General features: G+C 48.7%; 1 protein-coding gene across 1 annotated transcript in view; it reads right to left on the bottom strand.

Moving 5' to 3' along the window:
- TBC1D22A (TBC1 domain family member 22A) overlaps window positions 1-22206 on the bottom strand; it is a 306894-nt gene that overhangs the window by 93419 nt on the left and 191269 nt on the right. The window contains exon 10 of the mRNA XM_027854296.1: window positions 6661-6788. Within this exon, the coding sequence (XP_027710097.1) occupies window positions 6661-6788 (128 nt within the window). The remainder of the gene's footprint in view (window positions 1-6660; window positions 6789-22206) is intronic.

Raw genomic sequence — 22206 nt, 5'->3', positions numbered from 1 at the left:
ATGTGTGTGGGGAGAGGCACTGGGGATGTGTGTGGGGAGAGGCACTGCGGATGTGTGGGAGGAGAGGCACTGCGGATGTGTGGGAGGAGAGGCAGTGGGGATGTGTGTGGGGAGAGGCAGTGGGGATGTGTGGGGGGAGAGGCAGAGGGGATGTGGGGGGGGAGAGGCACTGGGGATGTGGGGGGGGAGGCACTGGGGATGTATGGGGGGAGAGGCACTGGGTATGTCGGGGGGAAGAGGTACTGGGGATATATGGGGGAGGGGACACCACAGTGAGGGGCAGGGATGGGAGTTCTTAATTAAAATAAACATCAATGGTCTAATGGGAGTCACTGGAAAGTAATTTCATAAACACCCAGGGCTAATGAATAAGCTGGGAAGATTTCCTTTTGTAAAAACCACCCCAGTGTCAGAGAAAGGTTAACACGGTGAGCCATCTCCCTGAGCGCCAGCCTCCCTATGCCAAGGGCATGGAGGATCCCCACTGTGTAGAAGGCTGCCCCCCGGCATCTGTCAGAGGCGTGCGCAGGGCCGCGTAGCCGGCCACCGCACCGCCGAGGGCTCAGGCTGATGAGAAACTGACAGAACCGGACTGTTTGGGCTCAAAAACGCTGGCCTGGTGCGGAGCGGCTGGTCAGACTCCCTCGACGGCCCCTCTGCCTCTGGCGTCCCATGCCCAGATTTCCCAAGGGAAGGAAGGCGATTTGCACACTGCGGGAGGATGAGCCTTTCAGGACATCCACAGCCTGGATTTGTTTCCCTGCCTTCGAGGAAGGGATGGATCCCAGTGCCATCTTCAGCTATCTGCACGGCTTCCCTTCTGTTTGGAGAATCCTTCCCAGAGCCCTCAGCTGTTTTCCAGGGGTCAGAAGAAGGACTCGGGTGAGCCCACACTGTAACAGGAACCATTTCTTAGGCACGTCTGTGCAATTACTCCTCTGTAAGTGGTCCAGGGAGGACACTCTCTGAGCAAGAGCTGCTGCCCAACAGAGCGCTGCAGGTCAGGGCGCCCTGGCCTCCTCACTCCATCGCAGGTTAGCGGGTCTAGCCACATCCTTCCAGGCCACCCGATTCGGCTTCGTTGGAGTCAGGAGGGTACAGACCAGCCCAATCTACAAAGCGCTCTTCGCCCCCACATAGGAGTCCTGACAGGCAAACAGGTCCATTATTCTGCAAGGATTCTGTGTTCCAGGTCAGACCTGATGCTTCTTCTGGACGATGTGGAGACTGGGACGGTCAAAGAACCATCTGCTCCTTGGGAGGCCTCCAATGGGGGTGGGTTTGCTTCAGCGCTGAGGTCTCCGCCGTTCTCCACGCCCCCAGACCTCTCACTCACAGGCACCTCGGCAGCGTCCCTCTCACACTTCCTCCTACACCACAGCAGGCCCGGCCAGTCTGGGGACGAGTCAAGTACCCCTACTCTGCCCCGCTCTTCCCTCACAATTCCCTCCACACCCCTGAAGGGCCAGGGCAGGCGGACCAATCCAACCCAAGTCCTCAGCCCTCAGCTTTCATCCCAAATCGCCTCCCCGCCTGTGGGGGTCATCTCTCCCCTTGGCTGTCTCTGCCGCTGGGCCCGCCACCTAGCACTGTACCGAGCATTCTCAGTGACCGCTGACCGCCGTCACGATGGCCGCAGTAAGGTCCCTTCCTGTCAGCTCGCCGCTGCAGGGCACTGTTCAGTGAGCCCAGGCAGAGGACAAGCACGTGGGCCACACCAGCTCACTAAAGAGGCATCTGGTCACTCCCCAGCAAACACCTATCCATCTCTCTGCTCAGAATCACACAACGTGAGCCTTGGAGAGAAGAACCCGCCTCATCAGGGAAAGAGGCCACGTCTTCCAAGACGGGACTGCACCGTCTGCTGCACAGTCTGGCAGGCGGATCCCTGGGCTGTGATGCTCAAAATGATTCATTCCCTTCGATTTCCCCAGCAACAGGCCAGGCCTAGGGATGGAGAAAGACAAAAAGGAAGCCACCTGGGTCCTCAAGCAGGCAGCCCCCTGGGGAGAATATGGCATGGCCAGAGGAAAGGAAATAAAATTTACATACAAAACAAAGCATAGTAATTACTATACAGGGCCCAGAACCACAAGCTCCAAGCTCACGTGGCCCTAGTTCTACCCTAAAAAACCACTCTCTCTTTGGCCCACACTACTGAAACACAGTTTACTACAAAGGAAAATTTCTGCCATAAAAGGGCCCCTCAAACCCTATTCAAGCACTCGGGGTAACAATGCACACGTCAAGTGCAGGACAGTCTACTCCACCACAAAGAAAATGCAAAAAATGCAAAATCCAACTGAGGAATTCTAACAGCTGAGGACAGAGCTGGAAGCACTTTTGACAAAAACCTTTTCTACAGGCTACCACCGCGATGGGCATTGAGCGAGCTCTGTGTGCCCTTCCATTCGTGCTTTCTGTCATGACTGGGGAAGGAGTGTTACTCACGGTCCTTTCTCAGATCCTCCCCTGGGCTCAGCCAGTTACAACAGTACAGTCCCTCCAGGATCTGCTTCCAGAATACGTCTTCACACTCTTAGTACACCGTCTTAACAAGCAGAATTCAGGGCGGAAGGAGAAGAGAGGATCTGACGGACTTCTGAAGGGAGGTCACCACAGCTCAAACGATGTTGTTCAGCATTTAAGCTGACACTCAGTCCCATGGGAAGAGTGAGGATTCCAAAGAGCCCAACCTCAAATGCAGAAAGCACCTATTGGACTCCCGTCAACACAATCATCTCATCTCTCCAAAGTGTCCCCCAGAAAGACCCTTCTCCCCTCTGGATGGGCCTCCCCTATGAAAGGGAAACATTATGGAGAATCCCACTCCCCAGTGGGCACTCAATGAGCTGTAGGGTCCCTTCCAGAGCCTGGGTTTAATGAGTCAGTGACTAAACTCTGGACTTGGAGAGGAGAGCAAAGCCGCCATCACTGATCCATGGGTTACACACAGAAGGAAATTATATCACAACATTCACCACGAGTTTTTCCAGTTAACTTCTAACGGGTTAAACAGTTACTGAGGCACATAACCCCCCAGCTAATAAAGCCTCTAGTTTAGGGGAGAGTAATAACCCGATTGCAATCCTATGATTACCATGTATTTTCATTGCCAAAAGATGCAATGCAATTTCATGGTTACTTGGCCCTGTAAGATAGAAATACCCCCGCTTTTTAAGATGTAAAAAGGCTTTCGACTAGGGTACTGTCAGTTCAGAAGTGATTCCATAGTACAAATGACTCCATTCATGCCCAAATTTAATTTCAGGAAAATTAACTCGATAAAGATGCCACAATTGTGCTTCACGTTTTAATATCTATTAGGAATTTTAGTGAAGTGATGCAGGGCCAGAGACCATGAGATCTATTTCCTGCCTCCTCAAAATGCGACTGACTTAATACCTAATTTATCCTTAATGGGGACAGTGTTACCAGAGAACGCAGTGCTTAATGAGGGGGCCCATGTCTCCAATAGCATAACCAATGACAAAATCAAGAGCACCGCCTGCACTTTACGGGATGTTACATTCTGCTTCCTGTAACACCACCAAGTTGGATCAATCAGGCCAAGGCTGACAGCTCCTTCACCCCAACTGTCCAGGGGAAGCCTTGACATCCTGGCAGAGTGCTGGGCCTAGGAAGACAACCAGGGATCCAGGGGGAAGTGCAAGAACGAGATGATAAGCATTCCTCCAAGCATCTGCAGCAGCAGAACTCACAAATGGAGCATTTTTTAAAAAATAACAGAAGAGAAATAAAAAGCCCCAGAAAGAAAAGAACTCATCACCAAATGCATCACAAACCTGTGTGCACACACAGTAGGTGAACGCCACACAACACTGAGAATACAGCTCGTGCCTTATCACGATCAATTTAATTTTTAAAAAATTAATGCTAAAAACATTGCTAGTATAAAACACATGCTCAATGGGAGAGGTTTGCCAGCAAGGAAGGAGCTGAAAGTCTCCAAGACAGAAAGGACCCTCTGATGGGGCATCCTCTGACTTCGTGAGGGTCCCTGGGAGCTGAGAATGCCACAGCCGAGAGCCCTGGGACGCGGAAGGACGGAGCTGGGCAGGGCGCAGGGTTCCAGGCCAGGCACCAAGAGACTCTGACATCTGCCACTACGCAACACGGCAGGGACACCCACAAGGAGCTGACATCGCACAGAACACAGAAGAAGAAATACAGAATACATACAAAGGAAAAACAAAGTAATTTCGGAGAAGAAACTCTCACCAGGGGATAAGAAATAGCATCTGAGTGGAGTCTTGAAGGCATGAGTGGGGGGGGAGGATGGGGGGGGTGGATGGAGGGTGGGTCAGATGTGAGAGGCACACTGGCAAAGAGAGACAGGCTCGGCCAGGAGCCCCTGGAGGGGCAGGACGTGAAGCCAGAGCGCAGACAGCTGGAAACGTAAAGCGGTTTGTACAGCAGGCTTCTGCTAGGTCAGGACTCTAGGACATCTGGCCCCCAGCCCCGGACCTCACAGCTCCCCTGAGCATCTGCCTAGAGGGATGGAGGGGGGGCAGAGGCCCAGTCTGGCCCCCCTCCCAGTGATGTGCTGTCTTCCCCACTAGAATGTAAGCTCTCAGAGGGCAGGGACTTCTTACTGGCATCCCTTGCACTCAGCACAGTGCCTGGCACACAGTACAAGCTTAACAAATGTTTATGGACCACATGCTACCCAAGAGGCCAGAGGGAGCCAGGACGGCTCTGGAATGTCAGAAGGAAGGGACAAGGACAGAAAGAGCCTCTGGGCTCCTGCAACGGGGAGCAGGGCCTGGCCCCGGGAGGAAGGGAAGAAGGAGGGCAGCTCCCACACTGTGAAAGGGGATGACGGGGAGGCTGGGACGGCCTCAGCTGAAAGAGGAGGGAGATACTTAGTTCTGTTCTGGGACAAGAACCAGGGAGGGCTAGGAGGAGAAGTCCAGCCAGCTGTCAGCTGGCACAGGAGCAAGCTGAGGGCCTGCTACAGAGGAAAGAGAGTCGAACCCATCGGAGTGTCGGGATTCACGAGAGAGGAGAGGGGAAGGAGGATGGGACTGTGGGGGGAGAGAGAAGGCAACTCCACAAAGGAAGTGAGAAGGCACTGTCACACAGGTGGGAAGAGAACCAGGAGAGGGGGAAGGAGAGATGAGGGAGAGGAGGAGGAGGGAGAGGAGGAGGAAGGAGGGAGAGAGGGAAGGGGGAGGAAAGGGGAGGAGGGAGAGGAGGAGGGAGGAGGGGGGGAAGGAAGAGGGGTAGGAGGAGGAAGGAGGGGGGGGAAGGAGGAAGGAGGGAGAGCAGGAGGAGGGGGAGGAGGCCCCAGCAGCATCCAAGGCTGCAGAGAGAGGTCGGCAAGAGTGAAGCTAGAGAAAAGGACACTGGATTTGCCGATCGAGACACCTTCGTGACTTTACACAGAACCACTCCCATCCAGAGGCGAAGTGGAAGCCAGAGGCCATGAGCCGAGACACGAATGGGCCACGAGGAACGGACAGTGATGGGTGCACATAGACGGTAGTGGTTCCAACAGAGTTTGGCTGTCAAATGGTCACAGGGCAATAGCATAAGAGCCAAGTGAAGGTCTTTGAGGAGGGGAAGACCCAGGCAGATGGGGGCAGAGACAGAGACGGAGAACAGGAGGCTGAATGTGAACGAGGACAGACTCTGGGAGGCGGGAGGGGACGAGGTCAAGGCTACCAGCGCTGGGCTGATCTCTGGCATAGACAAAGGCTGCTTCTTCAGGCTAGAGAAAAGGGGGTGCCGTGGGACATTTCTGAGGTATACAGCAGGAGAGAGGAAGGAGCTCACGGCACAGGCTTGGGTTTTCTCAACAAAGGGGAAAGGGGAGAAATGGGGGCCCTACAGTCCTGCAGTCCCCCACTGGCATCATTCAGCTGCTTGCCTATTTCTCCTGACTCAGGGGATCAGTTGATCCATGAAACACTACTGTATCTAATGGACAGCTAGTGATGTTACAGGAGGCCATCCTCATAAACAAAAAGTTCCTTGGGCCACTGGGCCCTCCATGAAATTTTCCAGGGAATGAAGGTCATTTGTCACAAAAATCCAAACCCTGAAAAGAGGGAAATTCAACCAATCTTTGGGAAAGAGAATGCTTCGGGGGTACACCGCCCTTAAGAGAAAACGTGGGGAACGGGCGATGACTCCTGAGCATCTCCTCATCAGCCGACTGCAGGGCAGTGTCTGGAGACAAGGAGGGGCAGGGTCTCGGGGAAGCCCATCTGGGCTCCAGAATGAGCACTGGGAGGGGAGGTTGTGTGCCCTTTGGGGGATGAAAGGTCACTGAATGTGTCAACAGTCCTGAGGACCAGAGAGGGGACAGCGCCCCGACCTCTGCCAGGTCCAGGCCGCCCAAAACCCGACTCTGGGGAGGACCTGAGAATGGCAACGCAAAAGGTGGAAGCCTGAGGTCTTCCCACCTGCAACTGAAGGGAGGGGGAACAGGGACTCTGAAGGAGAGGATTCTGGGAGGTGGGGGCTGCGCTTCAAGCACTGGAGGCTGGGCGGGGAAGAAAGAGGAGACAGAACAGTAGCAGCAGGAGGTTGCCCAGGGACAAGCTGGGCCCTGCCCTCCATAGAAACCCCCCTCCAGGGGATGGGCCAGGGGGCTGCCCCGCCCTGCAGCGACTGGCCCCCAGCAGAGCTCACCTGGTAGGTGTCCCAGAGCCTGACGGTGCAGCGCAGTGGCATCTCTCTCATCAGCAAATTGTTCATCCACCGGAAGGCAAACTGCAGGTACTTCACCTCGTGCTGTTCTAGATGCCGATGCACTTGTTCTGGAAAGAGTAAATAATAAATGAATGGACCAAACGCTATTACTGAGCCACTGCCACTCTGAGGGCCGCAGAGGGGCTGGCGCTCTGGGCAGGATGCCCAGCGCGGTCACTAACTGCCCAGCCGGGGGGAACTCACTTCCCTTCCAGGACCTCAGTTTCTTCATCTATAAAATGAGACTTTTTTGTATTAGATGATCTCTAAGAACTCTCCCAGCCCTGACCTGCCCTGTTCTAAGGCCCCTCCCAGCCCTGACATCCCCTGTTCTATGGCCCCTCCCAGCCCTGACATTCTCTGTTCTAAGGCTCTCCCAGCTCTGATCTCACCTGTTCTAAGGCAACTCCAAGCCCTGACCTTCCCTGTTCTAAGGCCCCTCCCAGCCCTGACCTCCCCTGTTCTAAGGCCCCTCCCAGCCTTGACCTCCCCTGTTCTAAGGCCCCTCCCAGCCCTGACATTCCCTGTTCTAAGGCTCCTCCCAGCCCTGACCTTCCCTGTTCTAAGGCTCTCCCAGCTCTGATCTCACCTGTTCTAAGGCAACTCCCAGCCCTGACCTTCCCTGTTCTAAGGCTCCTCCCAGCCCTGACCTTCCCTGTTCTAAGGCTCTCCCAGCCCTGACCTTCCCTGTTCTAAGGCTCTCCCAGCCCTGACCTTCCCTGTTCTAAGGCCTCTCCCAGCCCTGACATTCCCTGTTCTACAGCCCCTCCCAGCCCTGACATTCCCTGTTCTAAGGCTCTCCCAGCCCTGACCTTCCCTGTTCTAAGGTCCCTCCCAGCCCTGACCTTCCCTGTTCTATGGCCCCTCCCAGCCCTGACCTTCCCTGTTCTAAGGTCCCTCCCAGCCCTGACCTTCCCTGTTCTAAGGCCCCTCCCAGCTCTGACCTTCCCTTTTCTAAGGCCCCTCCCAGCTCTGACCTTCCCTTTTCTAAGGCCCCTCCCAGCCCTGACATCCCCTGTTCTAAGGCCCCTCCCAGCCCTGACCTCCCCTGTTCTAAGGCCCCTCCCAGCCCTGACATCCCCTGTTCTAAGGCCCCTCCCAGCTCTGACATCCCCTGTTCTAAGGCCCCTCCCAGCCCTGACCTTCCCTGTTCTAAGGCCCTCCCAGTTCTGACATCACTTGTTCTAAGGCTGAGTCAATTCTACAAAAGCTCACCCAGGCAAGTCAAGCCACTCTCCAGAAGGATGTGCCAACATAGGTCCAGTATCCCACCCCTCCCAATGTTCCTCTCCAGCTCTGTTGCTGGGGCCGAGTCCTCCAGTGGACTGGGCAGATCTCTCTAATGCCAACTCCCCATCTGATGAGAAGTCTGGGCAATGGTCAGTGATGAGCCCATGTCTGCCTCTCTCCCCTCTAAATTCATAGAATCTCACTCTCGAAACGGCTTTCTCAGGAGACAGGCAAAGCGTCAGTGGATTCCATGGGCCTCTTCACAGCTGCCCCAATGACCAACTCTTAAAGAAATCACTAAAACACTGAGAGAGGGAAAAGGCTCAGCTTGTGCAGGGAAGGCCCAGCTCCACCGAGGCAGGGAGCTCTGAGGCCAAGAGAAGAGCTGGGCAGGTGGGATGGAAAGAACCCGGGGCCTGGAAAGAGCTGTGAAGGCCGGGCCAAGGAGTCTGCTCCATACTCGGCAGGGAATGGGGAGCCACTGCCCATCTCAGAGGGCAGGAGCATCTCCCGAGATCACGCATGCCGAGGGGGTGGGGGGGAGGGTTCTACATGTGAAAGCTCATGAGATCTTAAGCCAGGACTGGCTTCTAAAGAACTCTGAGAGGGCTCTGACACCGGGTGCAGATCAGTGTGAGACTCAACTCTGATGCACACTTGAGAATCACTAGTTCAGAAAATGACTGAATTCACTGAACCAGGAGAAAAAAAAGCCCAAGGAAATGATTTCCCATGAAGGTGCAGCCTGCCGCTGTACTCCGAAAAACTGCAGTGATGATGACAGTTGTGGAAGGAAGATAAGTGAGTCAAAACAGATTACCCGAGGAATAAAGGAACAAGACGCAGGAGCTCCTGCAGTTCACGGCCTCCAAAGGAGAGTCTCCTTCGGCAGCTGATTTTTTCCTGGATCTGTCCCAGGAGTCGGGCCTCCCCAAAGCCCCCATCAGCCACCTCCCCCACTCTCTGCACACAATCCATGCGCGATCTGATTCTGCAGAGAGGCGAGCCCCAACGCCACACCAGGGCATCCGAGTGGGGCCCCCAGGCAGACGCCGCTTTCACTCTGACTCAGCCTCGGCTGATGCCATAAATCACAGCCCCCCACCCATCCAGAGTCACACCAACTCTCCTCCTCTGTCCGGCTGAACCCTGACCGCCCCTCGCCACCATGCTCCAGGCCAGCTCAGCTGCTATGGGCTTGGGTGGATTTGAAAGTGTTTCTCCACCACTCCACACCTGGAGAGACAGGCCACACATCGTGATTCTCATATTCACCATGAAGAAAACCAAGGCCAGGGCAGCATGGTAGAGAAGAGGGGACCTGGGTCCAAGGGCCACCTCTGGGGACGACCTGCAGCACCTCACCCGACCTCTCTGGCCCTCGCTTTCCTCATCCAAAGCCCATCCTGAGGCTGAGCTGTCCCAGTGGTGAGTGTGAGCAAACAGCCCCACTATACACCCATGGGCACCTCCAGGGAGAGCAGATCCACTGATCAAGACCATAAATCCCAAAGACACCTGAATCTTTGGGAAGCTTCCTTACCAGAAGCAGCAGCAAGGTAAGGAGGTCAAGGTGCACTCGGGGCCTTTGGATAAGGAAGGAGGAACAACGGTGTGTCCTGGGCCTGGGATTTCAGCGGGGTGAGGAAATGCCCTCTGCCCATGCAGGTTGGCACCTTCTCTACAAATGAGAGTGGCCTCGTCAATTGGTCAGTCAGTAAGCATGCATTAAGCCGTTATTGTGTACCGGGCATAGTAATAAGTTCTGGGAATACAAATACAAGCAGGAAGACAGACAGTCCCTGCCCTCCAGGAGCTTACCTTCTAATGAAGGAACACAACACAGCAAGACAAAGCTGGAAAGGGGCAGTGCTTGAGGAGAGGTGTGGGGGTAGAGATGAAGCACTGGCACAGGGCCTGGAGAGGAGGGAGAGACCCCAGAACACCCACAGGGAAGTGACTCGCCCCAGAGTCAGGACCTGCCCCAGGGCTGGTGCACTGCCTCTCAAAAACCACTAAATCGCTCCTAAAGGGACACACTAAGCCTCCTGCATGAAGAACCCCAGGCACACCCTCAGCAAACACCCATTGCCGGACCACCCACCGCCCTGGTGAGGGCTGAGAAGCAATGCCTCGGTCCTGCCAGGACCTCTGTGCACCGTGTCAGCCCCTTGTGTCCATGTACCCCGGCCCCCCGGGCGTTCTGATGAGCTCCTCGGGGCCGGGTCTCTGGGGGATCCATCTGTGCATCCCCAGCACAGCGTGGGCACTTAATGAGTATGCCGGACTGAGCTGACCTGAAGGCCAGAAACGGACGGCTCGCCCGTGCCACCTCGGGGTGCTCTGTTCACCTTCAACAGGCGAGGGTCAGATAGATGCTCAATCGATCAATGATCGATCAATGAGCGCTTCCTATGGGCGCCGTGAGTAAGAAAGAAGCCTGGGAAAGATTGGTGGTCCCGGGCCTGGGAAGAGTCTAACTTCCTAACAGAGGCATGGGTGCCATTAGGGAAGGAGCTGCACTTTGGTGGGATGGCTGGGAGGGAAGAGGGGCCCGAGGCAGGGAGATCCTGTAGGGGGCCGGTGACCTTCTGCCAGAGGAAGTGTAGACGCCGCGGATTGGACCTGTAGAGCGTGTCGGGTGTGCAAGGCGCTTTGCTGAGATTATCAACAGGCCTGCACAGGCCTTATCCATGGCGGTCATCACCCACGTGTGTGCGCACAAGATGACCTGGAGTCTGTAGGGCCTCAAGGAAGCCTCATGGGCCTCCGGCATGCAGCACCACCATCACCTTCCCAGCTGGTTCCCTGAAGCCCTCTCTCACCCCACCCTCCTCAGCCTGAGCTCCCTCCCCCGGGGCGTATGGAGCCCCCAGAGTAATCGGGTCCTGGGCTCAAGTGGGACAAGGGGATGCAGAGGTCCTGAAAAGAAGCCAGGTATCACTGCCGAGAGGCAGGGCAGGACAGTGTAGAGGGCTCATTCGGCTCCTAGGCAGGAAGACCTCCACTCTCCATGGGGCTCTGGGCAATTTGGCTGCCCTCCCAGAGCCTCAGCTCACACGTTACTGTGCAGGTCAGGTCAGAGAAGGAGGTAATAAAGGTCCCACATGGAGACGGTGACGGAGATGACGGCGCAGCACTCACTCCCCAGGGATGCAGGACACCACCAGGTCAGGTATCCGGCCCCAGCGATCCCACCCTGGCTACCACAGGCCCTCATCCATTCCATTCCCATCTCTCCTGTGTTCCCCATTCATCACCGCCAACCCGTCAGCCCATAGGACACTCACCGAGCAGCGCCTCGTGTCTCTGGCAAGCGCCTCTCACTGCCTCCACCTCCTCTCGTCAAGGACAGAGCATCCCTCACTCACACGGGCTACAGCAGCGGCCTTGTACTGGTACCAGGCCAAAACACAGCGCCCCGGCCCAGGTGTCCCAGGTGAGTCCCAGTTAGTCCCCCCCACCCCGCCCCTGTAGGAGAGAAATCCATTCTGTCCAGTCCAAGGAAGCCTCAGTGGGGGAGGCTGCGGCTTCTGGCTCCTCAGTCACGGAGGGGGGTCAGACGGGTTCCCTCCTTCTCTGGCCGCAGGACGCACAATAAGCAATTACTAACGAGCCGATTGTAGAATCCACCGATGTAACTGATAGAAAGCAGCCGAGCACATCCACTCCCCCAGTCCCGTCCCAGCCTCCATGATGCCCGGGGATGGTTTGGTGCAGGGGCCCACTGGAGGACTTATTGAAAAATGGGTCACCGAAGCCTTGGCATGACTGATCATTTATATGCATCAGGCCTACAAATGTATACACTGAAAAGATTCATTTTTCCTCCATCATAAGTAATTGTGAACAGATGCTCTCTCACTGATAAAGGTAATTTGGTTGGCAATAATTCTAAATTTAAAATTTCCATTTCACTGGAGGTAAGCATGTACATGTAATGAACGAGCAGGCAAACGGAATTATTGTCAACTTTTTGGCTTAAAATATTTTTCATAAAATACTTAGGCAGCAGTTTAGTATAATTTTATTGTTGGAAAGTCACAAGAAATTATACTTTCCACATCAAAATTCAGAAGAAACAAGGCCTATATTGGTTTGATAGGTTCTGCAGCACTTTGAACAACAGCTTCTCCACAGATTGGAAATTCTGCTGAAACATGCTGTCTTCTCGATTAAAAATAAAAATAAGTTCTGCACATTGTGTCCCCTACATTTATGCTAAAAAGCAACAAATGTGTATCCCGTTGACTTGGCACGTACAAACATATTCGCTTTTCATCAGGGGTATTTACTGGCCTAAGAGTTCCCTCGGTGTCTGTTCAAACATGAGTTCCTTCATGACAAAAAGGGAAAATGATGAAAGCTGGAGGGGCTGCGGTAGGACAGCTCCGCTAAAGCTCAGTTTGTGGAGCTGTGAGGGGCGTCGACAACTCCGGAAAGCAACGTGCACTTGAGCGTGGTGGGGGCTATTCAAACGCACACACGCTTTGACCCAGCAATACCACTAGTAGGCCTATATCCCCAAGGAGTCAGAGAAAAAAGAAAGAGAAAGAAACAGACAAGAGTACCGAGAGAAGCTCTGCTTGTGGTGGAAGAAGTGGAAACCAAACAGCGCCATCAGCTGCAGAACGGCTGAGCGGGTCACGGCGCAAGGAGGGGAGGGAACGGCACGGGCTTCACGGGCGGCCGGACTCCACCGTAAGGTCTTGGGCTGACGTTAGACGAGATGATGAGGACACCGCCAATCTGAACTGATCTGAACTGAAGCCCCAGGGGGCCCGAGGTCTTCTGCTCGCTCCTCACCCTCACCGAGCCCAGAGTCCGAGAGACAGCGGCACGTCACACCGACGGAGGGCTGAGGCGCACCCTGGAGCAGCGACAGATCCGGCGAGCCCCTCCGGAGCTCCTCAGGCGCTCCCGGTGAAGAAGCAGGTGCCGGCGAGTCCGATGACCACACTCACGGGCGGGATGGGCTGAAGCAGGAGGGGCAGGGCCTCCTCTGGGAAATGGAATCCTCCCCATCTGATTCAGGGGTTTATTCTGTGCCTCTATCCAAGGCCACACCAGCAGGTCACTACGACAAAACTAAGCCTTTCAACGGTTTGGCGAGAATAGCAAGCGCTGAGCTGACACCTCTTCCTCCCTCAGAGAAGTATCACGGGGCGCTTCTGGACCGTACTGGCTTAGAACACGAGCATTCTCCACCCTACACAGCACACGCTGGCAAAGATGGTTTTTAAATCATTCTCCCTTCGAGGCTCTCTGCCTGGAGAGAGGCACTGTCATGACCTGCAGGCACCAACTAGCCCCCGGGGCTGGGCAGTGGGGGCAGGCCGGAGCAGGGCTAGCTTGGCCCTTTATAAGGAGCAGCCACGCTCTTCTCTGCAGGGTCAGGACCTAGAGAGGCCCAAGGAGCTCCTCCTCCCAGGGGAGTAGTGAAGGCATCAAGGCCCCAAGACCCTCATTCTTGGGAGGCGCACAGGAAAACCTCACCGCGTGAAATGCTCATCTCCACCGGGCTGCTGCCAAGGGCCTCGGGGGTGGGAACGGCTCTTTAAGTGAGCCAGATTTCACTTCAAACAGGGGTGGTCTCTCTCCTGTGACCTCTCATATCACATCTCATCCAGTCGCGGAAACAAACTTCTCCCGCCTCCCTGCCTTTACCTGCTCATATCTGCATTGCCTTTCCTCATCCTACCAGCCTCTCTACCTTCCGATGTTCATTCACCAAAGCTCTCCAGACATAAAATCGCATCACCTACAAAGAGGGACGGTTTTGTTTCCTCGCTGCTTATTTTTATGCCTCCAATTTCTTTTTCTTGTTTTATTGCCACAGGTAACATTTCTGGTACAATGCAGAGTAACAGTGGTGAGAAAGGACATCCTTGCTTGGCTCCTGTTTAATGGGAAAGCCTCTAGCTTAGCCCATTACAGATAATGCTTGCTCCTGGTTTTAGACAGATACTAATGAACATTTTGAGAAACCTTCCATGGATTCCTATACTTTCTAGTGTTTTCTGAAGAAGAGTGAGTGTTGTATTTTGTCAAAGGCCTTTTCTATCTCTACTGAGATAACCACAAGATTTTTCTTGTTATTGTTACTGATACGGTCAATAATGCTGATAGTTTTCCTACTACGGAACCAATCCTGCACTCCTGGTGTAAATCCCACCAGGTCATAGTGTAGCATCCTCATGATCCACTGCTGTGATCTCCTTGCTAGTATTGTATTTCAAATTTCCGCATCAATATTCATTAGGGAAACTGGTCAACCATTTTCTTTCTCTGTTTTTGCTCTCTCTGGTTTAGGTATCAGCACCATATTTGAGCCATAAAATGAATTTGGTAGGACTCCCTCTTTGCCTATTTTTCTAGATAGTTTATATGGTATTGGGAATAATTATTCCTTAAATGCTTAGCAGCATTAATTTGGAAATCCATCTGGTCCTGGGGATTTTTTTCTTATGGAGTTCACTGGTGACGTGTTTATTTTATTTTTCTAAGATAGGGTTAAGTTTTCTATTTCTTCTGTTAATCTGAGCAGTACAATACAAATTATTTTTGTAATTATTCATCCATTTCATTTAGACTGTCAGTTTTACTGGCATATAATTGACAAAATAACTCCCAATAACTACTTTAATTGCATCTTTATTGGTGCATTCACCCTTTTCATTTTGTTCTAGTAATTTGGTTTTCTTTCTTTTTTTTTAAAGCAAATTAACTAATGGTTTATCTATTTTATTGGTTTTCTCACAAAACCAGTTCCCAGTTTTGTTTACTAGTTCAAAGGTGTTTTGTTTTGTTCTGTTTTAACTTTCAACCTTATTACTCTCTCCTTGGATTTTTAGGATTTCCATTTTGGTGTTTAATGGGGGAGAGGGGGGATTAAGTTGTTCTTTTTCTAGTATTTTTTTGGTTGCATGCTCAATTCATTTCTCTTTTATTGATGGATACATTTAGAGATAAAAAAAAAATTCCCCCAAGTATCATTTTGGCTGCATCCCATAAATTTTGGAAAGTTTTTTCATTGTTGTCATTCTCTTTAATGAAATTATCAATTGTTTCTATGATTTGTTCTTTGACCCATTCATTCTTTAGGATTAGATTATTTAGTTTCTAATTAGCTTTTAAATTATGCATCCATGGCTCTTTATTAAATGCAATTTTTATTGCAATATAGTTTTAAAGGGGTGCATCTAATATTTCTGCTTTTCTGCATTTGGTTGTGAGGTTTTTATGCCCTAATACATGGTCAGTTTTTGTGAAGATGCCACGTACAACTGAGAAAGACGCATACTTACTTTCTAGTCTCACCAAATTTTCTCCGGAGGTCTATCATATTTAAATTTTCTAAGATTCTACTCATCTCTGTGACTTCTTTCTTATTTTACTGTTAGATTTAGCTAGGTGTGAGAGGCAGAAGTTGAATTCCCCCACTAGTACAGTTTTACTGTCTTCCTCCTTCTGTAATTCACTTAACTTTTCTTTTTTTAAAAGTATTTGGATACCAAGTCATTGGGTGCAGTTTTTCTGAGTAGGTGACTCTTGGTTGCAATTATAGCTCTTCTGCCTTCCAGAATATTGGATTCCAAACCCTCTATTCCTTGAACGTGGAAGCTGCTAAATCTTATGTGATCCTGACCGAGGCTCCATGATATTTGAACTGTTTCTTTCTGACTTCTAGCAATATTTTCTCCTTGACCTGGGAACTCTGGAATTTGGCTATAATATTCCTTAGAGCTTCCATTTTGGGGTATCTTTTTGGTAGTGATTGGTGGATTCTTTCAATTTCTAGAACCCTCTCATTCTAGAATGTTGGGGCAGTTTTCCTTGATAATTTCTTGAAATATGATGTCAAGGCTCTCTCTTTCATCATGGCATTCAGGTAGTCCAATAATTCTGAAATGACCTCTCCTTGTTTGGGGAGGGTGGGGGCAAGATAGTGAAGATAAGGTAAGACTTGCCTGAGCTTTCCCCCAAAACCCCTCGAAATAATTTTACATAATGCCTCAAAACAAATTCTAGAATGGCAGAACCCATGAAAGGATGCAGTGAAACAATTTTCCAGCCCAAGACAACTAAAAAAGTTGGTAGGAAAGGTCAGTTGCAATGGGGTGAGAGTGAAAGGCCGTGTAGCATGGGCCACACCCCAGCAAAACCAGCAGTAGGCCTTGGGGGTGACAGAATCAGTGGCAGCACTGGCAGTTTCCAGACCTCTCAGCCCACAGATGGTAAGGGGATCAGACAACTGGTCAGAAGGAGATTATGGGAGTGCCTTTGCTGGCACCAGGGGCAGGATTCTCTTGTTTTGCCCATACTTGGATCTATGCTGCAGTCCTGAGTCTCAGTCCCAGGACAAGGAGGAGCACCAGCACACCAGAGCTTACAGCTGCAGGGGAGCTAGGACTCTGGTCACAGCTCAGGGTGGGAAAGAATGCTTGCGGTAGCTCAGAACAGAGCACAGAACAGAAGAGTAGTAAACATAGTTGTCCCTAGATCATACTACCTTGGAAGAACCAAAAACTTACAGGTCCCCAGAATTATCTCCAAAAAAATAAGAAGCTTGGGGGCTCCCTCCACTCCAGAAGCAGAGCCCCACTTGAGCTGAGTTAAAAGCCAAGAAACAGACTGGAAATAGGAGCAAACAGTAGAAAAAGATTCTGACTATAGAAAGTATGGTAACAAGGAAGATCAAAACACAAACTAAGAAGGAGACAACAAAGTCAAAACTGCAACATCCAAAGCCTCAAAGAAAAATATGAATTGGTCTCAGGCCATGGAAGAGTTCAAAAAGAATTTTAAAACTCAAGTAAGAGAGGTAGAGGAAAAACTGAGATGAGAAACGAGAGTGATACAAGAAAATTATGGAAGGAAAAAAGTCAACAGCTTGGGAGAGGAGGCAAAAAAAAAAAATACTAAAGAAAATAATACCTTAAAAAACAGCATAGGCCAAATGACCTGGAAAATAGATCTGGGAGAGATAATTTAAAAATTATTGGACTATCTGAAAGCCATGATCAAAAAAAGAGCCTAGACATCATCTTTCAAAAAATTAAGCAAAACTGCCCTGATATTTTAGAACCTGAAGGTAAAACAGAAATTGAAAGAATCTACCGATCACCTCCTGAAATAGATCCCCAAAAGAAAACTCCTAGGAATATTGTAGCCAAATTCCAGAGTTCCCACGTCAGGGAGAAAATATTGCAAGCAGCCAGAAAGAAACAATTCAAGTATTATGGAAACACAATCAGGATAGCACAAGATTTAGCAGCTTCTACATTAAGAGACCAGAGGACAAAGGAAATAGGATTACAACCAAGAATCACCTACCCATCAAAACTGAATATAATCTTTCTGGGGGGAAAATGGACATTCAGTGAAATAGAGGATTTTCAAGCATTTTTGCTGAAAAGACCAGAGCTGAAAAGAAATTTGACTCTCAAATATAATTCTCAAGTGGAACATGAAGAGGTAAACAGGAAAGAGAAATCATAAGGGACTTATTAAGGTTGAACTGTTCACATTCCTGTGTGGAAAGATGATATTTGTTACTCGTGAGACCTTTGTCAGTATTAGGGTAGTTAGATGGAAAAAATTATTATGTATAGATAGATAGAGAGAGAGAGAGAGAGAGATAGATAGACAGACAGACAGATAGACAGAAGGCACAGGGTGAGTTGAAGATGAAGGGGTGATATCTGGAGAATAAAATTAAGGGGTAAGAGAGGATTAGAGGATTATACTGGAAGAAGGAGAAAGGGAGAGGTAGAATGGGGTAAATTATCTCACATAAAACAGACAAGAAAAAGCTTTTACAGCGGAGGGGAAACAGGGGAAGGTGAAAGGGAATGAGTGAATCTTAATTCTCATTAGATTTGGCTTAAGGAGGGAACAACATACACACTCAAATGGGTATGGAAATCTATCTTGCCCTACAGGAAAATAGGGAGGAATGGGATAAGAGAGCAGGGGGATGATAGAGGGGAGGGCAGATTAGGGGAGGGGGTAATCAGAAGCAAACACATCTGAGGAAGGACAGGGTCAAAAGAAAGAATAGAATAAACAGGGGACGGGATAGGATTAAGGGAAATATAGTTAGTTTTTTGCAACATCACTGCTATGGAAGTGTATTGTATGACTACACATGAATAACCTGTATCAAATTGCTTGCCTTCTCAATGAGGGTGGGCAGAGAAGGAGGAAGGGAGAAAATTTGAAACCCAAAGTTTTAAAAACACATGTTAAAAAAAAAAACTGTTTTCACAAGCAACTGGGAAATAAGATAAACAGGCTCTGGGGTATAGAAATCTATCCTGCCCTACAGGAAAATAGAAGGGGAAAGGGGATAAGAGAAGGGAGACAGAAGGGAGGGCAGATTAGGGGAAGGGGTATTCAAAATGCACGCCATCTTGGGGTGGGGGGGAGGGACAAGATGGGGAGAAAATTTAGAACTCAAAATCTTGTGGAAATGAATGTTGAAAACTAAAAATAAATAATAAAATCTGAAAACAAAAATTTTAAAAATGTAATAAAAACAGTAGAATCGGACAAATGGAAAAGGAGGTACAAAAGCTCACTGAAGAAAAGAATTCCTTAAAAATTAGAACTGGGTAAATGGAAGCTAATGATTTTATGAGACATCAAGAAACAATAAAACAAAATAAAAAAATGTGAAAAAAGAATAGAAGACAATGTGAAATAGCTCACTGGAAAAATAACTGACCTGTAAAATCAATCCAGGAGAGATGATTTAAAAATTACTGGACTTCCTGAAAGTCATGATCAAAACAGCCTAGACATCATCTTTCAAGAAATTAGCAGGGAAAACTACCCTGATATTCTAGAACCAGAGGATAAAATAAAAATTGAAAGAATCCACAGATCACCTCCTGAAAGGGATCCCAAAATGAAAATTCCCAGGAATATTATAGCCAAATTCCAGAAGTCAAGGAGAAAATATTGCAAGAAGTCAAAAAAGAAACAATTCAAATATTATGGAGTCACAGGATCACATAAGATTTAACAGACTCCACATTAAAGGACTGGAAGGATTGGAATATAATAATCTGGAGGGCAAAAAAGCTAGAATTACAACCCAGGATCACCTACCCAGCAAAACTGTGTACAATCCTTCAGTAGAAAAAATGGCCATTCAATGAAATAGAGGACTTTCAAGCATTGCTGATGAAAAGATCAGAGCTGAATAGGAAATCTGACTTCAAATACAATACTTAAGAGAAGCATAAAAAGGTAAACAGGAAAGAGAAATCATAAGGGATTCGATAAGGTTAAACTGTTCTTATTCATGCATGGGAAAATATTTATAACTCATAAACTCTCATCATTAGAGCAGTTAGATGGAGTATATACAGACAGAGAGCATAGATATAAGTTGAATACGATGGGATGATTACCTAAAAAGGGGGGAAAGGGAGAGGTGGAATGGAGTAAATAACCTGATACAAAAGAGATTACAAAAGAGCTTTTCCAGTAGAGAGGAAGATGGGGGAAGTGAGAGGGGAGCGTATGGACCTTACTCTCACTGGGATTGGCTTAAAGAGGAATAACACACATATTCAGTTGGGTATAGAAATCTACCTTACAATACAGGAAAGTAGGAAGAGAAGGGGATAGAAGAAGGGACTGCTGATAGAAAGGAGGTCAAATTGAGGGAGGTAAAAGCTAGATGAAAAACACTTGAGAATGGACAAGGTGAAAGGAGGAAGAGAGTAGGATAAAGAGGGAAACAGGATGGAGGGAAATACATAGCAACCATAACTGTGAAAAGAAATTTAACAAAAAACTTCTCTGATAAAGACCTCATTTCTCAAATATATAGCAAATGTATAGAAATAAGAGCCATTCCTCAATTAATAAGTGGTCAAAGGATATGAGAAAGCAGTTTGCAGATGAAGAAATCAAAGCTATTTATAGTCATATGAAAAAAATGATCTAAATCACTACTGATTGGAGAAATGCTGATTAAAACACTTAACCATCCCGCATCTAACAGACTGGCTAATATGACAGAAAAGGAAAATGACAAGTGTTGGAAGGGATAGGTGAAAACTGAGATACTAATGCACTGTTGGTGAAGTTGTATACTGATTTAACCATTCCACACAGCAATTAAGAACTATGCCTAAAGGCTGTAAAACCATGCATACACAGCAATGCTAGGTTTGACCTAGCAATGCCACTACTAGGTCTGTACCCCAAAGAGATAAAAAAAGAAAGAAAGAAAAAGAATATATATGTACAACAATAGTTATAGCAGCTCTTTTAGAGGTGGTAAAGAATTGGAAATTGAGGGGATGTTCATCAACTGGGGAATGGCTGGATAAATTGTGGTATATAATTATGATGGAATACTATCGTGCTACAAGAAATGACAAGCAAGATACTCTCAGAAAAGTCTAGAAAAACTTACATGAAGTGATGCAAAGTGAAATAAGCAAAACCAGGAGAACATTGTACACAGTAACCACAATATTATACAATCAACTGCGAATGACTTGGCTATTCTCAGCAATACAGGGATCCAAGACAATTCTGAAGGACTTATGATGAAAAATGCTCTCCACCTCCAGAAAAAGAACTGATGAAGTCTAAATACAGACGGAAGCATAGTTTTTTAAGCTTGTTCTTGTTTTTGTTTTGTTTTGGGGGGTCTGTGTTTCCCTTCGTAATATGACTAATATGGAAATATGTTATGCATGACTACACATGTATAACCTATAGTAAAGTGCTTGACTTCTCAATGAGGGGAAGAGAAGAAATGGAAGGAGGCTGAGAATTTGGAACTCAAATTTTTTTAAAAATGAATGTTAAAAATTGTTTTTACATGTAACTGGGGGAAAATAAAGTATTAAATTTTTTTAAAAATTTATTTCTCCTTGATCTACTTTCCAGGTCAGTTGTTTTTCCACTGAGATATTCTACATTTTCTTATTTTTTCATTCTTTTGATTATTTTTTTGTTTCATGTACTCATTGGCTTCTACTTGTCCAATTCCAATTTTTAAGGAATTATTTTCTTCCTTGAGCTTTTGTACCTCTTTTTCCATGTGGCCATTTCTGCTTTTTAAAGGAGTTCTTTTCATCAGTGAATCTCTGTACCTTTTCTTCCCATTTTGCCCATTCTGTTTTTTAAGGTGTTGTTTTCTTCAGTAATTTTTTGTGCCTCTTTTACCAACCTGTTAATCATCTTTGCATAATTTTCTTTGTTTGCTTTTGTTTCTTTACCTCACTTTGTCTCTACTGCTCTTATATGATTTTAAAAATCATTTTCAGCTCTTCCAGGAATTCTTGTTGGGCTTATGTCCAGTTCACTTTTTTTTTCTTTGAGGATTTGCTTGTAGCTGTTTTAACTTCATTATCGTCTTCGGAGGTTCTGGCTTGATCTTCCTTGTCACCACAGTAGCTTTTTTATGGTCAGGTTCTTTTGTTGTTGTTGTTTGCTCATCTTTCTACCTGGCTTCTTGATTTGGAATTTTATATTAATGTTGGGCTCTGTTACCAGCATGAGAGTGTAGGGGCTTTGTCTCAAGCTTCAGGCTTTTTTGCACTGATATTTTCAGAGCTTGTTCTGATGATCTGGACGCTTTTGGTGCTTCCCAGGTGGTATGATGTGGGGAGAGGTGTGGTCCCCGCCTTCTTGGTCTGAACCCTGGTTCTTACCCAGGAACGGCCTCTGATCCCTAGGGACTGCACTTTATCCTGTTCCCCAGGGCCCCTCTTTGTTGGGACCGGAAACAGTATTGTTCCCCAGTGCTCTCGACCACTTGAGGCCAGAAGCCCTCAGGGCTTCCACCCCCTTTTGATTGAAAGTGCTCCTCCCTGCCCTTCTGCTAAGACTCAGAAGTGGGACGCCAAACAGGGTCTGGTCCTCCATCAGTGCTGGCACGGGGGAGCTCGTGATATCGTCCTGACCAGTGGCCGTGTCTCCTTACTGCCTCTGCTGCTGCTGCTCCCGTCACCATCACGTGGTCCCTTCACTGGTGTTCCATCCACATGGGCTCCAGGCCAGCCACCACCCCTGGGTCATACGTCTCTCTTTGTCCACCTCCTGAGCCGCCCTGGGCTGGAAAAACATCTCACTCGGACCTTCTGTTGGCTCTGCCGCTCCAGAATTCAATTTAAGGGGCTATTTTAGGGTTCTTTGGAAGAGCTCAGCTGAGGGCTTCTCTACTCTACCATTTTCGCTCTGCCCCACCCCCCCAGTCCCACCTTATTCATTCATTCATTTGGC

Source organism: Vombatus ursinus, unplaced genomic scaffold (assembly GCF_900497805.2).
Source record: "Vombatus ursinus unplaced genomic scaffold, bare-nosed wombat genome assembly UNPS02010394.1, whole genome shotgun sequence".
NCBI classification, from domain to species: domain Eukaryota; kingdom Metazoa; phylum Chordata; class Mammalia; order Diprotodontia; family Vombatidae; genus Vombatus; species Vombatus ursinus.
This window is presented reverse-complemented; position numbering and strand designations above follow the sequence as displayed.